At 40.8% G+C, this 19,981-nt stretch overlaps 1 protein-coding gene across 4 annotated transcripts in view; it reads right to left on the bottom strand.

The window, feature by feature from the left end:
• Positions 1-19,981, bottom strand: part of TDP1 (tyrosyl-DNA phosphodiesterase 1) — an 88,747-nt gene that overhangs the window by 40,024 nt on the left and 28,742 nt on the right. For all 4 annotated transcript variants that reach the window (XM_073241989.1, XM_073241987.1, XM_073241988.1 and 1 more), the window contains 6 exons: positions 19,497-19,664; positions 18,958-19,036; positions 16,826-17,011; positions 16,204-16,252; positions 14,268-14,334; positions 12,466-12,573 (listed from right to left, as the gene is read on the bottom strand). In XM_073241989.1, the coding sequence (XP_073098090.1) occupies positions 12,466-12,573; positions 14,268-14,334; positions 16,204-16,252; positions 16,826-17,011; positions 18,958-19,036; positions 19,497-19,664 (657 nt within the window). The remainder of the gene's footprint in view (positions 1-12,465; positions 12,574-14,267; positions 14,335-16,203; positions 16,253-16,825; positions 17,012-18,957; positions 19,037-19,496; positions 19,665-19,981) is intronic.

The raw sequence follows: 19,981 nt of genomic DNA on the forward strand, positions 1-19,981 counted from the left end.
GTTTTTTAGATAGGAGTGATGATGCACCAGGAATTTAATGGTTATTAATTAAATAATAGCTAAATTTAACCTGTATGGTTAAAATTAAACCAGTTCTGCAGATGTTCAATAATCTTGTGAGATTAAGAACCAAAGGGGATGCAACATGTCAGCTGTTTTTTTGGAGGGCAGGGGGGCTGTTATGTTTTACAGATACAGCTCAGTAACAGAGAAATGCCAGCAAGAAAAGAAAAATGAAAATAATTATGAGTCACATTTTCCCACAGATAAAAGTAGAGAACTACAGGGAGGGCAGATATTTGGTATGGGCTTCTGCAAGTAATAATGCTGAAAAGTCACCAACTAGATCCTGAGAAATCTTTTTACAACCATGCTTTGCTCCTCGATCACAGGCACATTGTGACCCCAAGCAAGCTCTTTCAAAGCCACACTGAACTGAGGCGGCTACTTCCGTTCCACAGCAGAGCCAGCCTAGCTCTCAAACTAGTCTTTAAAAGACTCCATCTATCTTTAAACTCCCACCAATGGAATTGCACAGGCTTTAGGAGCCATCATATGAGCCTCCAGAATCCAAAGTGACAAAAAACACTGTCCAGTGGGATCAAAAGCTGCTTTGCAAATTTCAGGTCAAAATTGGTATTTAGAATACTCTATCAAAGAATCTCAGTATGTAATCCATTATAAGCAATGTGATAACCAAAAACTGCTTTCTATTTCAGTTTTCCCTAACTTGTTCCAATATTTTGGTCCTTCTCCTATGATGGAAAGGCTATTTAAGCACCTGAAAGGGGCAGCTGCCTCCTGAGATTTGAGTTTTGGTCTTGGCCAGCTAGGTTACTCTGGGTTACATCATCTGGGTGCCAATTTCTTCCTCTGTAATATGGGTGTTTTCTATTCATCTATTCATGTTGCCAGATTATAATGAAGAATGAATGAAATAATCTAGGTCAAAGTGCTTAGTAAATTGTAAAACACAGCACCAAGGTAAGGTTTGGAATTACTAGTTTTTCTAGAACTACGACATGTTTGTTAGAGTGGGCCCTGGGTGATTGTCATAATGGCTTTTTAAACCTTTTTTTCTTTAAACCCTGAGAGTCCTTTGTCCAAAGGAAACATTTAAAGCAGACAAAAGGCAAGTGGTCTCTAGGTGAAGCAGTATTACCAACACCTCTCTCCTTCTACCCACTGCTGCTGTGGGCTTAGAAAAGAACTTCCAGAACCTTAAGGGCTCTAAGGAACGTGGACTGAAAAAACTGTGTTAGCCCAATCCCTGGTTTTACACCTGGGGAAAGAGCCTAGAGCTGAATCAACTGTCTGGAAGCAAGGGTCTGACTGCAGACAGCAGACTGTTACAGCCAAGTAACACTACAGAGCTATGCTCACAACCTTGCCAGCAAGCACTTCCTCTGGCCCCACATTCCCGAGGCCTTCAGATTCCTTTGCAATCACATCTCTATGTGAATGGCCCCTCTGCTTTTCTATCCCACTGCCACCTTTACAGTCCTGTGTTTCGAATTTTGCATCAGTCTCTCAGGTTTTTCTGAGAGCTGCCATGCTTATTTCCTCTAATCCAGCCCATAAACAAATTCTAGAAAGAGTATGTGACTTGGAGGAGACAGAAGATCTGGGTTCAATTTCCAGTTCAACCATTTACTGGATGAGCAGCCTCAACTTCATACCTGCTTCTATAGTCATAAAGCTGGTATAATACCTGCTCCATTACATCTCGGAGGGCCCACGACAGTATTACCATGAAAACAGTACGTAGGTTTTGAAGCCTCGAACAATAGGCTTAGTCAGTAACATTAACAAACACTACTGATCATCTCAATCCTTGTTCAAAAACATTCAGTGACCCCCCCCCACCTGGAAAGTCTAGTCCTAGGCCTGGTCAAGCTCCACAAGCCCGGCCCCATCTGCTGGTCAGGCTTCTCTCCCACCCTTCCCCGTGCAAGGCTGTGCCAGCCCAGGAACCTCTCACCTCACCTCCCAGTACACCATGTTTCAGGACTTCAAGTACATGATTTCTTCTACTTCAAGTACCCACCTTGGCCTATCAAACAAAAACGTACCAATTTCTGAAGCTTCACCTAGTTATTTTATGCAGAAGCAAGCGCTCTCTGCTCTGGACAACTCCCTACGTCATCAGTACCACTCTGGATGCCTTAAGCGCCACAGCATAAAAATTCCCCTGAACACCCACACACCACCCACCCATCACTGCACTGATCAAACTCTCAGTTGATCAGATCTAGCTGTCAATATCCCAAGTTCAGGGACATCTGCAGGCCCACAGGCACAGCATGGTATCAAGAATGGGCACCGAATGTGCATCTGAAGTAACAGAAAAGTTAAGTAAATGACTGGATGATAATCTGGGACTTAAAAGAAAGATGAGATAAAAAACATCCTAAAGACACATTAGCCACTACCCAGAGTGAGTTTGGTATAAACAGACTGGAGGGGCAGAAGCAGAGGACCGGATGCTCAAGACATCTGTCTGCTGCCTGGATGTCTACCAGTAAATGCCACCCGGGTGACCAGGATACAGTAGTATATTAAGACAGCACAGAAGCTGTAAGCGCTGTACCCCCCAACAAAGCCTGATGCAGAGCACACACCCAGTAAATGCTTGTTCAATGAACTAATAGGCAGGGCACACAAAGGCTGGAAAAAGCAGTACTGGCTACTCCCTGCCAGCTCAGTCATCTGAGCTCGCTCACCGAGGGCCACAGATGGTAGTTACAGCAGAAACTGAAACCTCTCCAGGTGGGCAGTATTATGGCAAAGCAACAGGTAGGAAGTCAGGGCACTGTGGATGAGGCCGAGGGCAGAACCGGGAAGGGCCTGGCTCAGCAGCACTGAGGGTTCCCAGGGAGGAGGGATACCTGGCAGGTCACTATTTTAGGAAATGAGGACTGCAGTGGGTTTCTAAGCTGTGTTCTCCTCAGTCAGCAGTGCTGATGCCAAAGCAGAAGGATCACAGGGCTACGCCCACTAAAAGACAAGTTCCTTGTGGGCAAGGACCATGCTGTCTTATAATTCACAAGCAAAGCCTAGGGCACTGCCTGGCACACAGGGAGGAAATACTCACATCAGACCATCTGGGTTTGAATTCTAGCTCTACCACCCTAATAAATGGGTAACTTGAGGCACGTTCTTTAAACTCTGTTCTGGTTTTCCCATGTCTAAAATGGGGATAATATTAGTACCTAGCTCCTAGTTTGGGAAATTAAATGACTTGTAGTAAGAACCATATAAGTACTTGCGTTACTTATGAGTTTTCTTGGGGAGCCAGTCCCTGGTGAGGGAATCCCAAACAGAACCTCTGCATCTCAAGCCACAGGTACCCTTTGTGACTACCAGTGCCAGTGTACACAAGCTCGAGAGGCCCTAAGTTAGGGGTCTCTAAGCTTGTTTCCACCAGGAATAATGTTCCAAGAGACTTGCTCCCATGAGAGTGGAGAGGGGAATGCTCTTTCGTTTACTTGTACCAGAATGAAAGAAAGTGAAGGCAGTGATAGGACCTTGCATCATGTATAATGTATAAAGGAAGTCATGCCCAGACTTCAGTGTAGTTGACCTTTGAGCAACGTGTGGGACAGGGGTGCTGACTACCTGCATAGCAAAAAGTACACATGGAACTTTCGACTCACCCAAAACTTTACTACTGTTGATAGAGAACCTTACTGATAACAGCTGATCAACACATATTTTGTATGTTATATGTATTATGTACCATATTTTTACAATAAGGTGAAAGAAAATGTTTTTCCAAATTGTCACAAATCTCCAAAAAATTTTCCAATATACTTACTGGAAAAAAAAAAAAAACCTGCATATAAGTGGACAGCACAGTTTAAACCCCTATGGTTCAAGGGTCAGCTGTCCTGCTAACCACTGCCTGTAACAAAACACCGGAGGCACAACAGTGAATCCCAGTATCTCAGAGCTGCAGCACCAGGCAACCAAGTCCACACCCAATGACATTTACAAATATTTTCTCTGTGACCCACTTTGATTTTCACTGAAAACTCAGACAAAGGAGGAGAAAAGACTATGGCTCAGAATCAAAGGAACAGACATTAGGAAGTACTGTACAGTGATGCTGAAAAGCAGGGGAGGGCAGAATGTCTTTTATGTTTCCTCAAAAAAGCCATGGTTTTATAGTCAAGCACTTGTCTCGTTTTCCCCAAAGCAGCAGCACCAACGTTTATGCTCATCCCTGACTATCCTGCAATGCCTGTCAGTTGCTAGGCAACCGTAAGAGCGCGTGCTTTCTGCCCACCCACAATGCACAGCTTTCATGGCTGTTCTCACTGGGTTTGCCAGTTACTCCCGGGCACCATCTCCTCAGCCAAGGCTTCTGCTTTAAAGCTTTTCTTGACCACTTTCTTCCACAGTAAAATTTCAAAACTGTATTTGTCATCATGTCCCAGTAATTTCCAGAACAAAAGGCTGCCCAAACACAGGATGATTTCATGGTAGGATCAAAAACTATAAATAGGTTTCCATAAAAGCAACCAGATGAAAGAGGAAACTGTCAGCCAACATAACATTCTAATAAATTCAAGCTAAAGGGCTCATTTTAAGTTTCTGTAAACATATACCTCTGACTGAATGTACCTGATCACATACAATAATTCTGAACAGTTTTTAATTAAAATTAACCACATATTGAGTTTAGAGAAGGCTATGCCTATGGACAAGTCTTTAGGTTACATATTATACATTCATATGTTACATAAACAAAATAGATAAAGGCTTCTTAAGACACTTTTTTGAATCCCAAGAGACATAATGAGTTTAGTAGCACATAGTTGTTAGCAGCCACTCAAATCTAGCGGTTAATATTCAATGTCAAACAGTTTAATAGGTAACTTCTACCGATGTTTTCCATCATTATCCTCAGAACATTCCATAAGTGAGATAAAAGTCCAGATTAAAAGTGACTTTTCCAAAATTTAAGTGGCAAAGCAAGTGGAAATCCCAAATTAGGACATGGATCTTTTCTGGACTCTATGCCTCACTGTTATTTCCTCCTTGGTATGCTGGCTGATTGGAGAATGTCACCATCTGAGGTGCCTGGGATCGAAAATGTTCATCTGATGAGGGTGAAGCTCTCAAACCCAAGAAATGAGTAGTAATGGTTTGAGGCTGAGAAGTGGGATGGCTGGGAAGCAGGAGTGGGAAGACAAAGTTTCTCTATACAGCCTTTTCCTACTGTGGGCATCTATTACCTGTTTGAAAAACAGGTTTGCCAAGGGTTCCAATTCAGGTATGTATTGGTCACTAACCATATGCACAGTGTTAGACTCTGAGGATGTAAAGATGTGTGACTTGGTACCCGTCCTCGAGCAGCTCATATATATTCAGGCAGAAGGACCCATGAAGAGCCAACAAGGAACAGGTAAAAAGGGCCAAGCAGAAAACACTCTGCAAACACAAAGGAAAAGACAATGAATTCTGTCTGCTGAGCTAGAAAAAGTTTCAAAGGGGAACCTCTCAGATGGACCTTAAGCATAAACATCACTGTTCTGGACGGTACAAAAAGAGAAACTCAAAATCTGAGAAGCAGTCAGAAAACGAACAGTAGGTAGATTAAGAGGAATATCACGCATTCAATCAAAAACTTCTGAGCCACTGCAGACCGGGCACCATAATGGGCTTGGTCTTTGTTGGTCTGAAAGAAAACCACAGACATTAAATAATTACCAACACTCAAGATGACTATTTTAGCAGGAAAAGAAGTGCCATTTTCTCTTAGACCAAACTTCTAAGGCAGACAGTCTGATCAAATGGAAATGTCATTAAAAATGGTTCAGTGCAGATCTGACCACTCTCAGTGATATGGCAACTATATACTAAAACATAACCCAGGAACGATTAAAATGTTCTCAGTCAGAAGCCCAATCATAACACATTAACAAGAGGGAAGAAATGAAAACTTCATGATTTATGTGCATTTAAAAGGATAAATCAAGTGGAAGATAAAAACTATTAAACCTAGTATTTTTATAAAATTTCAATCCCTCATCTTCAGTAACCAGACCAGTTCTCACATTTGTGAAATGCAAACTGAGTAAAAAAAACAAAGTCCTCATGCCCAGGGGGACAAGTCCTCTACTTACAATGGGTAGAGAGATGAAAGGTAATAAGATATTATGGACACACTGTAAGAACTGTCATACACTTGTAAGGTGAGGATGGGTTTTTTTTTTAATTAGGAAATTAGGTCTTTTGGGATTCTACTTATCTTTTATAAGACTTACTATTTTTAACAACTCTACATACCCAAGTTGAAGGGCCCCCAACAGTAAGACGGCGACCTTCCGGCTTCTCTTCCGGGTCCTCGGTTACCGACGGCGCCACCTGAAGACCAATCACCTCTCTCCCTCCTCCCACTTCCAGCACCTAGCCAATAGCCACCAGCCCCGTAGAAGTAACACCTCAATCAGCTCATGCCCCTTCCTATATAACCCAGCACCTTTCCCTAATAAAGTGGAATTCTCCGGTGAATTCCTGCTGTGTGTCACTCCTTTCCTTTCACAAGTGAATATGGTTCTCCAAAGCAATTGTGCTATAAGGTGATTCATTCCCTCACTGCAAGAAAGGCTTCTCCTTTGGCTCCACGTAATTATAGACATCATTTCTCAAACAACCTTTGGAGCCTGAGGTTCAGTCTTTTGAGTATGTTCTAGGGTGGTTTTTCCTAAATGTGGAAAATAAACCTCAATTTTGAGAACACTAAAATTATTTCAAGCCAACATTGGGCAATAAGATGGATGAATCAAATGGCAATAAATTCCCCCAATTCCTATAGGAGGCAGAACTGGACGATGGTGGCCAGGATTCCCACCTCTGCCCCTGGCATCCACATCTGGTACAAACCCATCCCTTTGTGTGTGAGCAAAAATTGTAAATATGATGGGATTTCATTCCCACAGTCAGGTTATCATTTGACTAATATAATCAAAAAGTTTGGCAGGACCATGGAGAGGTCTGGCCTTAACAGGTGGGGCCTTAAAAGAGGGACTGAGTCCTTCCTGAGGAAAGGGATTCTCCTGTTGGCTACAAAGAAGCAAACAGCTACGTTGTGAATTTTCTTACTTAGCAGGGCACCAGAGGAAACACCTTGGAGCTGAGTATGGCCCCTTGCTGACAGCCACCAAGAAAGCAGGAACCTCAGTCCTACAGCCACAAGCAACTGAATTCTGCCAACCAACAAGCGAGTTTAGAAGATGGATGAATGAGCCTAGCCTTAAGGAGATTGAAGCTGGGCTGACACCTTGATCCTGTACAGAGGACCTGGCTAACCCGTGGCAAGAACCCTGACCCACAGAAACTGTAGGATAATAAATCTGCACTGTTTTACCCAACTTAGGGTGTGGCAACTTATTACACAGCAACAGAAAACTAATACAAGGCCAAAAACAGAAGAGTGTCTATTAAAAACAATACTTATTTGCTCATGTGCTATGTAAACTAACTTTTATGGAAACTCTCAAGAGTGGTAGAAGAGTTGACCAATGGCAATATTCTTGGTAAAAGTACCTAGTTGCAGAAGGTGACCACCCTGAAGGGCAACACTTAGATGTGCAGATTTGGATTATTAAAAATAAAGTCTCGCAATCATGTTAGAGTCAAAATTCATATTGCTTATCATCCATCTTGCTTATTTTATAGTATCTTCTGGGGAATTTGTTTTAATTTTGTTGCACTTAATAAAAAGGAGTTAGTTATTCATACTAAGCATGAAAATGTGGACTGGTAACATAAATCAAAGTAGAAAAGTGTTGGAAAAGAAGTTAGATTTATGTAGCTTTTGATGTTTTTATCTATTACTAAAATCCAATTCTTAAGATACTATCTGTCTGCCACTTTGTTGATGGATTGTTAGATTTGCTAGGCATTAGCATTTCATTTAGACTGGAATCCATGCTTCTTCCTACAACCATGCCTCCCCTCTCTAAAGCAGGAAAATGTATTAAACAAAACAATAAAGCCCTCATGAATCAGTTGTCTGCAAAGTTCATCAATTTATTCTCAAAGATAATATTACCACCAACACAATCTTGGGGATATTTAGAAATATGTGGGGCATTTTTTCGGCTTTCTCCATGACATGGCATATTTAGTATGTGAAAGCAAGGTTATTAAATACCCTATAATGCACGGGGCAACCATGTCTTACTCTAGAAAGTTTCACGGAACAAGGAATTTTAAAAGCACTTAAATTATTACTATCAATTCAAATTATAGAAACACATTGATGTAGAACCACCTCCCATAGACCCATGACTCATAAAGCTTCAGGAAATTCAGGAGACATCAAGGCAATGGTAATTCAGCCACTGACACAGGTAAGAGGCAAAGTCTGGCTGCCAGCTGCTGCCCTGACCTCCTGCGCCTCCCTACCCCACTCACTCCAGTGATAACCTCTCAGCCATTTCCCAAACACAGCTAGCATACTCCTGCCTCTGGCTCTCCACCCAGTATGCCTCCCCACCAGCTATCCATCCCTCCCTTTTGAAATGTCACCACCTCAGAGGGGTCTTCCCGGACCCCCCTATTTAATGAGCAGCCCCCTCTCTGAGCAGCGCACTCAATACCCGCAGCACAGTGCCTGAAGATGCTCTGGGGCTCCTGGGCACTTGTTTAACAGCTCTGTACTTTGTTTCCCCATCTGTAGAGGGTTTTTCTCTTTTATGTAACAATCAAAGTAAAGCATGATGCAGTTCCTTTTGACTTAACTGGTCTTCACAGAAAACAGGCACATGAGAATTGTCTGAACTAAGAGGCATTAGAAGATAGAGGTGAAGGGTGCCAGCTGTGGAGCCAAATTCCTTGGGTTCAAATCCTGCTTCCATGGCTATCGTGTGACGGTGGGAGGCCTACTTAACCACTGTTTGTCAGTGTCCTCCTGGAGCTGCTGTGAAAATTAACAGTGCTTAGAACAGTGTCTGGTGTATCAAAATCACCAAATGACTGTTAGCTGCTGTTATTTTTTTATACACTTTGGCAAGTATGGTTTTTAGGCTGGATAACCCAGAACAAAATCAGAAGCCACAAATCCATAATGGCAAATTTCAAACTCTTAAAATAAATTAACTTTCAATTATAATTTATTTAACTTAGGAACAGCCAGTCTATATTAAAGCAGACATTCACACAATATAAAACACCTACAAATACTATGTGGATGAACTGACAGTGGATGCTTTCTGGAACACATGGTGCCCTAGTTTGAGAAAATCCATCCTGAAGGTACTGAATCTGTGACACGCTGTCATCTAGCTGGACAGGCTCAGATCTGCCCTGAAAACCCCTTGTACTTCCCCAGCTCGGTGGCCCGTCCTCTGGTTCCTCTGCTCAGAATCCCCTGCCAATCTACCTGTCTACTCGTAGGCATACTCTTAGGCCTACCTGAAATACTGCGTCCTCAGCATTAACTGGTCCCTCACCCACCTTCACCTCAACCCAACCAGAAAACACACTTCTAATGGTGCGTCCATTACAGTCCTTGCGCAGGTGAACGACAAAGTGCAGCATCTTCTCTCTTCCTGAGGCCCCTGCATGGCAGGAGTCATGCCTCACTTTCTGCATTCCCTGGGCCGAGCACACACACTCACTCAACAACAAAAAACTCGGCCTTTGAAAAAGGATTACTCGCTGTTACTTTAATCTCAAACTTCCTTTATACACTTAAAACAGCATCAGTAAATACTATGGCAACTTTTGTGAAGTACATCTACCTTTTTATTCCAGTCTCAGGGAAACAGAGCTCCCCAAATAGACAGTATATTCAGCTTTTCCAATGAAGTAGAAAGAGACTCAGACTGCCACATCCATCTCCAGGAGGCACACTGGCCCTGTGGATTTTGGACTGTCAAGCTCCCACAATCAAAGTCAATTCCTTAAAAATTTATCTCTGTCATCTCCTCTATTGGTTGTTTCTCTGGAAACCCTAACAAAGAAATGCAAGAGGATCCCCACTTTCTCCTGACCCAACCTCTGCATTTGCATCTGGGGTCCCTAAAACAGTGTCTTCTCTGCCTTATCCACAGGTACCCCAGCACCAGGATTTCCCTATCTAGCACCTCAAAGACCGACAGTGAGAACTCTTACACAAAAGACTTAGAAATCCATCTGTTACCTTGGAAGAAAAGTCTACCCAATGGCAGGAGGGAAAAAAAAAACCACCTCTGGTCACTCCTGTGTGTGGACAAAAGCTGAGCAATATGCTCTTACATGCTTAATTTCTCTGGGCATCAGTTTTCCCACAGAAAAAAATAGATGCTAGACTAGACCTCTTTTGCCAAATAATTGGTGTTTCTCTGTATTGCTTGGTACCACATTTTGAGAAAAACCAGATAGCTAAGTTGACAGTTAAGAGGATTTTAACCAAAGTTCTAAGTTTAGCCTTCAATTCAGTGCAAAGTGGTATGGTTTCAGTAACAGCCTCACTAGTATAAAAAAGTAATGTAACAGGTAGAATCCTATGACCCAATTGGTAAGAGAGTTTTGTTGGACCTGACAGAGGAAAACGTCCTGTCATACTCAGGACAAGTCAACAACAGAGCTGTGTGATACAGTAGCCCTTGGGATGTCTGATGGCCTGCTACTCAGAAACGCTTCCAATGGTGGCGTTCTAGAATTGGAAGCCCGTTTATGACTTCACCTAGTCCTACCAACTCATCATCAGGGTACAGAGGAAGTGAAGGTTACATACTGGTCAGGCTTTGGCACAACTTAGTAACTTGGTTTACTTTTTCACTACCTGTAATTTAGTAACTTGATTTAAAAGACAGTTACAGAACAAAAAGGTGAGCTGACACTGAAATGTGGTCTCTTTGAATATCCAGGTCCATTTGGAGAACATTCCAGAATCCATAATATACCTAAATTCATGCTGTAATTGGTTAACTTTGTAGAAGGCTGTGGAACGTGACTTAATTTCTTATCACTTTAATTCAGGAATATATAGCTTCTGTACTATAATTTAACATAAAATCGGGAGGAGGGGATTAATAACAATCTCACACTTACCAAGGCAACCAGAACTTGAACTCCCTGCCCAAAGAGGGGCCACATGTGTCCTGTGACTGCCCTCCCTGGCACTGCCTATCTATCGCAGGCAATGACCTCTCCACCCCAGGAATCTAAAGTTCAGGTCTTCACACCCAAGAAACCTACCTGTTCAGAAACAAACAATTCTCTTATCAAAGACACATAGCAAAGAAGAGTGCATGAATTCTGACTATCCTTCCCAGTCTTGAAGGTGAAGCTTCAACAAGTGAAAGCACAGCTGTCACGTCCTAGGCATCAAGTGCTAGCATCTCATTTAACTCTCCTGACAACCCCAAAAGGCAGCCATCACTTTCCCCATTTTACAGAGCAGGAAACACACTCAGATTAAATACATTTCTCAAGTTCACCAAGCTAGTAAATGACAGAATAGCATCTTGCCATCTTTAGGACTCAAAAGTATGTTTTTCCATTATGTTACGGTGCCTGAGAAACCTTCCAGAAGCCCTCTCGTACATCTGATGTGCACCACTAACACTGTTCAGGTCACTGTTCTTTATTCTGAGCCAGGTGAAAAGTTTAGCCACGAATTTCCATAAACTAGGGAAGTGACCGGGTTTTCCTTCTAAGTAACTCTCTTGTTTAAATGTTTATTTGTTAGTGATTTAAAACTTGTTTCAAAGTTTATTCATTATTAAAGAAATTATTCTACTCTGTGATATTTTAATTACTGCTGTTGACATCAATTGTGGTATTAAGTCATGAAGAGATGACCAATGGTCTTTGTCCAGACCAGAACCAGGAACTAAAGTTCTAGCCCAGTTTTCTTATTTCAGGGTGAAGCCATCTACCTTGCTATATAAAAATAGACACAAATATGCTAATAGTAGGGAGTTTCTTAGAGGGCATAACAAATAATCTAAGATTAGTTATGGTAATAGCTGCACAATTCTGTGAATATACTGAACTATTAAATTGTAGACTTTAAATTGGTGGACCTTATAGTATATTCATTGTATCTTAATAAAAATGTTAAAAAATGTTAAAAAAAGAACACATAAGAGATTGCTCAAGTTTGTTACCTAAGAGAAAATAATTAGGAACAAATATCTTTTTTATCATATAATTTTTCTTCTGTATTTGCCACAAATGTGAATTTGCCTAATCCCTATTATTGAAGTATTAAAAAACGAAGTAAATGCAAACTTTAAGTAAACCTTATAAGCACCTGACTTAGAAAATTAGGCAACAATTATAGGCTCTACAAAGGGATTAGTCATGGGCTTCTTTTTTAAATAAGGCTCAATATAAGACACACACATGCACACTGAAAACCAATGACAATCCATTTACAAAATCATGTTTTGGAAACCAATATTCAGAGGAGTTACAAACATTTAAAAAATTCTCCCCATCAAGAATGTAAGGAATACTTACCTTGTGACAAGAAACCAAGCGATTTGACTGAAGTCTGGAGAGGGTCTCATGTATGTTTTAATATGCGGCATGGCATTGCTGCGGCCAGATGTCTCGGCTGACCATTTGCTAGCAACAGGAAAGACACATCACGAATTAGAAAACACAGATATGTCATAATCCTAATATTAGGAAACTGCATGAAAAGCAAAATCCTATTATGTAAAACAGTGAGTACATAGTTTTGTGACATAACCTGTGAATCCAATTAAACTCTGTTCAGAAAACAGAATAATCTGTGGGTATGTAGAAAAACACCCATGAAAAGCACTGGGTGCTTCTGGTAGAAAGCCTTCCCATCTTTTTTGCCATGAAGACATATACACGTTATTTCTGTTATGCTTTAACTGCCTATATGAGTGTCTTTTCTCCTAGCTGGACTGTAAGCTCTTTAAGAGCAGGAATCATGCTCCCACACTGCACTACTCAGGATGGGCTCAGTGGAAGCTTACTGAATGAAACAAAACACAAAATGGGAAAAATGCAAACAGCGTGAATATCAAAACTGAATACTGAAGAGCAGAGGAACAATCCAGAAATACTTTAGTCAAAGGCTGTCATTCACATATCTGAGTTTGGTTTCTGGGTTTCCAGCATTGCCGGACTGAGCTTCTGTGGGAAGAAATGACCTCTATCATGAGGCAACATCCTGAGTTATGAATACAAGAGAAAGGTCCCTCAAGAGAACAACAGAGTGTCTGTGAATAGATTAGGGTTAGGTAGGTCCATTGTTAGATTATTAAATACACTTGAATGAAGACAATACTGAAAGGAGTTCAATATAAAGACATGTTCTCTGTAAGGGACAACCTCCCAAGAAAGCATTAAAGAAGGGCTCCAGGATGGCATACTGAATTAGACTGAAAGCTGCTGAAATGGGCTCTGCCTTCACGTCTGACTGTCTGGCATAATAAATGCCTGATGAAGCAAGCATGACACTGGGATCAGCCCAGAACATGCAGGATGGGCAGCCCTAATAGCTACAGGACAACAACCATTCACTGAACTCTTATAACAAACCAAAACGTGATTGCACGTGCTAGAGAGAGAGTGGCATGGATGCTGTCCTCAGCAAGCCTGCAGCCACATGGCATATGAATGTGCAGACAGCATGTACAGCTGACCCTTGAACAACATACAGGTTTGAACTGCATGGGCCCACTTACAGACTTCTTTCGATAAACATATATCGGAAAGAATTTTTAGAGATTTGTGACAATTTGAAAAAACACTTTCTTTTCTCTAGCTTACTTTACTGCAAGAACACAGCACAATACATACAATATACAAAATATGTGTTAATGACTATGTTACCGGTGAGGCTTCTGGTCAGCAGTAGTCTATTAGTAGTTAGGTTTTCGAGGAGTTAAAAAGTTATACATGGACTTCAACTGCACAGGGGGTTGGCGCCCCACCCCTGCATCGTTCAAGGGTCAACTGTATCTTATATTTTGGAATTATGAACCAAAATGCCACTTATGTAAATCCTAAGCTACCCAGCATCTTCTTTTATTTATCTTTTCCTTTGCATGCCAATATTTAAATAGAAACCTCAGAGATAAATTTTACACTTTGGTATTAAAAACCTATTCCAAAAAGTTTTCAAAATCTTGTTCTAAATTATTTCTATCACTAAAACATATGTAGATGAAAAAAAATATATAGCTATATTATGTAAGGTTCTTTTTTAAAACATCAGACTGACATAAATAACGGTCCTATGCCTAAAGATGCAACAGCAGCATTCTAAACCAATTACTTACTGAAAATAGGAATGAAGCCAATTCTGCTTTTCGGCTGTCTGGATGCTATAGGGAAGAGAGCCCCCAGCTTTTAAAAGAAGAACAATGAAATAAAACAAAAATTATAGAATGTAATTTGAGAATGTTTCACAGTAAATAGCGAGGAGGTAAAATGAAAAAAACAAACGAATTTCCATTATCTTATCTTCTGGACTAAAGAAAATGTCTCTACTTGCACTAGGTATGTTCTCCCAGTGGGGTTTTTCTTTCTTAGGGATGAATATTAAATAGTAAATATTTATAATCCAAAAAGAAAAAAAGATATTATTTAATCACTTGGGGGTGGTAATTTAACATCTATTAACAGCACAGATTTGAAGTGGTAGAAAAATCACCGAAAGCGTCCTGGCCCATCCTGCCATTGGCATGCAGGCAAGTCATCCTTAGCCCCATTTTGCAGAGATGAGGTCTGGCACACCTCTGCTTTTGTCCAGGACCAGGACACTTGGGGAGCCAGAATGGGATGAGAACTCGTTCTCCTGCTCTCTTCATCTTTTACACTCTGGTATTTCCAAACAGACTTTGTACCAGCTAAACAGATGCTTACAAATGGAAGAGAATGATCACTAAAATAAATTAAAATGTTCAGTAAACAATTACGTTTTTAGAAAGGAATTCTAAAAGCCATATTCCTGCAAAGAGAATGAAGATAAAATTCTGAGTGGGCATAATTAGAAGACAATTTTTTGTTCATCTCTGAAAGGAAGAAAGTTCCATTGTAGCTTCATGAGTGACTTTCCAAATACATGCTGCAACTTCTCCCGTAGAAACCTATCCCCAAAAAGGGCTTTTAAATTCTTTGACTTATCAAATAAGGCATGTAATATCTCCTACTGCAAATAACTAAGAACATACTCACAGTTTCAGGACCAATTACAAAATAGCTTTATTGAAAATACCATGATCCTCCCCATTATAAAGCATGCTTTGAATAGATCTAGCTTATCAGAGGAAAGGAGAAGACAAAATAAATAAACCAAAACATCACCATATCCCTGAGTATCAGTGAAATAATTTTAGCTTTGCTATTAAAAAGCAACAAATGGGCTAATACATGCCAAGCCCTACCAAGGTTTTTCTGGCAGGGTTACATCTGATTTGACAAGCAATAAATGCACTAAATTAGTCTAATTCAGAGCATTTGGCTTCCAGACATAAGCAAATACCAATCAGACTTCCTCTTTTTCAAAGGCATACACTGTTTGAGTTTTTGGTTAATATCTCCTGAATGTGCTACCTGGGGGGGCTGTTGAATTCTAAGTAGAAGTTTAGTACCCAGCACTGGTAAGAGAGAAATAGAGGACAGGGTTGAAACATGTCTACAGAATAACCCTGGCACTTACAAATGAAGCCCTAGGGAACAGATGTATCAACTAGATGATACCAAAGGTTTCATCTCAATATTAAGTGTACATTCTAGATCTTATTTGTATCTGTATCTGGGGTTCCAATTTGGAAGAACCACAAAGTACTAGGGAGACCGGCAGGGAAGGTGTGGAGAGAGAGACAGGCATGTTAACATTACTTTGGGAAGGCATGAAGCAGTAGGGGAAGATGGTTTTGTTTGGACGGCTTGTCTGGACAATCAGTCTGTTGTTGGCAAAGGTGAGAACAGTCTTGTTGGTAAAAATGAGAAGAATAACAATCATGCTGAGGGTTACTGTGAGCATTAAGTATCATACCCAAATTGCCCAACTTTGTGGAATCATCCTTGGAACACACTGACCAGTTTTACTTATTTTCATGATCCTTATCCAGATAAGAGAAGATCATATAAATTCCTAACCTCTTTTCAACTTAAGGATGATGGCATTTGTATTACTTGTTTTAAAGTTTACCAGGGCATTTATGAAATATACACAAGAAATACAACTGAGACAGCCTCCCCAACAATTACCTGGATAGCCTTCTAAGCTGGTTCGCACATTTTCCACAGAGGGATAGATCTAAAAATAAAGAAAAAAACACACAAACAACAAAAGTCAGAATGTAACAAACTACTTGTTAAAAGGAATGAGGATTCATTTTTGAGAAAATGAAAATCTCAATTAAGAAATACTTGGTTTAAAAACTTAGAAAATGTTCTTTAAATTTTAAAAAGTTCTTATGAAAAAAACTGAACCTCCAGTAATGAAACTACAGGAAGCATACATAGTTGGTGAAAAAAATTACACTTAGATTTGAGCATTTTCTCTCTGAAATGCCAAATTAACACTGAACTAAATACAAAATTAATTATTAATTCGAAGGTTTCTAAATAATTAATAATGCTCATAAATCTGCTGGCAATGCTTTATCAAATAATTTTTCCTTGGCTTGACAACTTAACGCCCCTAGTCTGGGGCCGAAATGGAGCTCTGAATAAACTGACTCCCACCTGCTGACATTAGGGCCACTTGGCTGCGAATGATGCATCCAAGAATCACTGAATAAAACATCTACGACAAGGAGGACTGATTCTCATTCTTCTCCTGGACTAAAGAACAAAACTAATTAACTCGAACAGGAAGACCACTCACCAAATGAAGAGGAATGGCACTTCTCCCCGGAGTCCGGCTCTCGTTCCCCAGCGTCACCAAGCTCTCTTTAAACTCAGAACACAGCCATTTTGATTCATCAGCCCCCATGGAGCCAATGCTCGAAAACTGACCTACCATCGGCCAGGACTCTGCTTTGGGTACGGCTGAGGCATGCTCTCTGAGAAGCTGTGAACACAAATGCAGTAGCAACTGAGAACATGGTTTTCTACGCTTTGAACCCCTAATTAACATGGAAACACTGAAAATATTAGTGATCAATTTCATACCCACATATACACTTTTTTCTTCTTTAGAAAATATTTTTAAAATGCTAAAAATATTTTATTTCAATGGGGTAAGTGGACGGAAGTATTTCTCTTCCGAAATTCCTTGATTTATAACTAAAGCAAAACCAGAACATTTTTATAAGATCCATGTTAGAAATGTCAGATAAGTCATATGAAATGAGATTTTTGTCTTAGAATCATAATTGTTTCATATACCTAAAAAACACATAGAAGGTCAAACTATTGTATATTTGGACTCTATCACTTGAACGAGGTTTAACACTTGGGCTGCAGGGAGCTGTGATGCTCTAAAAATAACGAGAGTATCTGTACATAGACACACTACCTTAAGCACTGCAAGGGCTGATCTGCACTTCCTGCTTCGTTTGGTAATTATGGAAGCTGCAGAAACAGTTCAGAAATTATTTGGAATGTTATCTACTTACGCATGTACCGAATGTGTACTACCCAGAGGCTGGAGATGGCGAGAAAAATAACTACAGTTCCTGCCCCAGTAGAGCTTGTATTCTGACTGATACGCTGTTTAGTATGTTACTGTTTTCCTTAACACAACTGAGGCATTAATATTTATAAACACACTAACCACAATTTCCACCAGAGGTGCAGCAGGGTGTGGGAAACATGACTGAGCTGGCAATGGTAAGATCCACTTTCTATTCTCGTGCTCAGCCCCGCCCTGCTACCTGACCCTAGACCCACCCGTCCCTTGCTTCCATTTACAAGTCAGTGAAACAGACTTCTGAGCATTCCCGTCTTCCCTGGAAGGGAGGCAGGCAGTTGGGATGCAACAGGGGCTTGTGTGTAAATGGTGGTTTGAAAACTTTAAGACGCTGTTCAACTTTCAGTAAGACTGTGATCTACACAGTGTATGTGCTATTACCTAGACTGTCTAAACCATCAGTCCACAAGTAACTACCAATGCTTTCTGAACCCTCAGCACATATTTCTCTTTCATTTAATCCTCCCAATTCTGTGAGTGAAGTACTATTAGGATGCTCATTTGATAGAGGACAAAGGAGGCAGGGTAAGAGTAAGGCAAGGTCACATGACTTGTAAACAACAGGTCAGGATTTTGAACCCAGGTATGGGAATCCACCTCCAAGCTGTGCCCTTAGCAAGCGTGCTCTACTGTAGGTCAAGACCTGAAGATGTTGGCTTCAAGCTCTTTCCTGCTCTTTCAGCCATGGTCTCATTTCAAGAAAGGGAATTTCAATGAAAATGTTTCATTAGCCAAAGGGAATTCTTACATAACATATTACATATGTATTTTTACAAAAACAGAGGCAAAGCTTTTAAGAAAGCTGCTTTAGGAATTTATTAAGGTCAGTATTATGTCCTCTATGGAGAGATGAAGGAAACTCTGATCTTTAACTTGCTTGTTTTATTTTGTTAAAGATCTTTCTTTGTTCATTTTCATATCCAGTAAATGTCACTTTTGTAATGACAATTCTCTTGAAGGGACTGGTTTTGTAAACAAAATACATAATAGCTCCATTATAGCCTTTACTCAACAATATTTTCTGTTCTCTGTTGAATTTGTATGTTAAAATACGCTGCAAAATCAAAACCTGCCATGCTTGTATGAAAACTAAGAAAAGTCCACATACTTTTGTCATTTAGAATGGTCTACTCTACACCTGTAGAAGAGACACATCAGTAGAAAGTAATTACTGAAAACTACAATTAGGCAATCAATCATCCAGTTTGCCCAGAATTTACTAGAGATTGTAAAGCTGCCATCAAAATACACAATTATAAATGAAAAAGGAAAGAGAATATTAATTAAATTACTAAAAAATGTTAAAATAGTAAAAACTCTGTTACCTTCCTAAGCCGAAAATGTCCCCAGTTATCTTTCTGACTTCCCTGAAAGCGTCCTGGTGTTGATCCAATGAGGTAAACGCTAAAAAGATATAAAACGCAAGCTATGGAACACAATGATGCGATCTGTGGACCCCCAGATCACAAAATACACATGAAAACTAATGTAATCATGAAATGTTCTAGGGGCTGACCCACTTTCTTGGGGTGTTTTGTCAGAAGAGTAATTGACACGCAAACTCATTTTGAAGCACATGAAGTGATGGTGGGACACCTGCAGGGTGGAAGGCACCCGGCAGAGACCTCATCAGCTGTAAGGGTTCTCCGGCGGCAGGCTGAACGTAAGCGGGGAGATTTATGGCCTCCACTTGGGTGCCTGGGACCCATGAGATACAGACAGTGAGAGGTTCTGCTCTTGTCACATGAGGAAAGGCTGCCAAATTATCACCCCACTTCTTTCCATGGCCCCTGCACTGCACATGCCGTGTGGCTCTCAAGTATTAACCTCCTGTAAGCATCCAAATTGCTAAGACAACACCTACTTTGTTTCAGAGAGATCATGCTCCTGGATAACATCTATCCACTCCTTGAGAGGAGGAACATTATAAGCCATCAAGTAGCTGATGAGATCTGCTTTAAAATGTGTTGTTGACTCCCCAGACCTGTGGGTTCCATGGGCAATTCGTGGGTACAAAGGGCTCAACCATATTCTGGAAGAGAGAAAAAACAACAGCAGGGAAGAAACTGATCACCATGATGTCTCTGTACTGGCGATGCACCCACCCTAGGGAAGAGGTGAATCTCACTACGTAGCTCCACGTGATAAGGAGGATGAGCCTTATGAAACATGAACCTAAATCCACCCGCCACTCTAACGGTTTCTACCACAGTCAGAATTATTTTCGAACACCTCACCACGAATTTAAGACCAGGTAAACTCTGGCCTCCGCCCACCTCACAGGACTCAAGGCTTCTGAGCTCCCTCTGCCATCAGCCCTTCTTCCTCCTCTCCCTATTGCTAGGGCTC

Source organism: Manis javanica, chromosome 8 (genome assembly GCF_040802235.1).
Source record: "Manis javanica isolate MJ-LG chromosome 8, MJ_LKY, whole genome shotgun sequence".
NCBI classification, from domain to species: domain Eukaryota; kingdom Metazoa; phylum Chordata; class Mammalia; order Pholidota; family Manidae; genus Manis; species Manis javanica.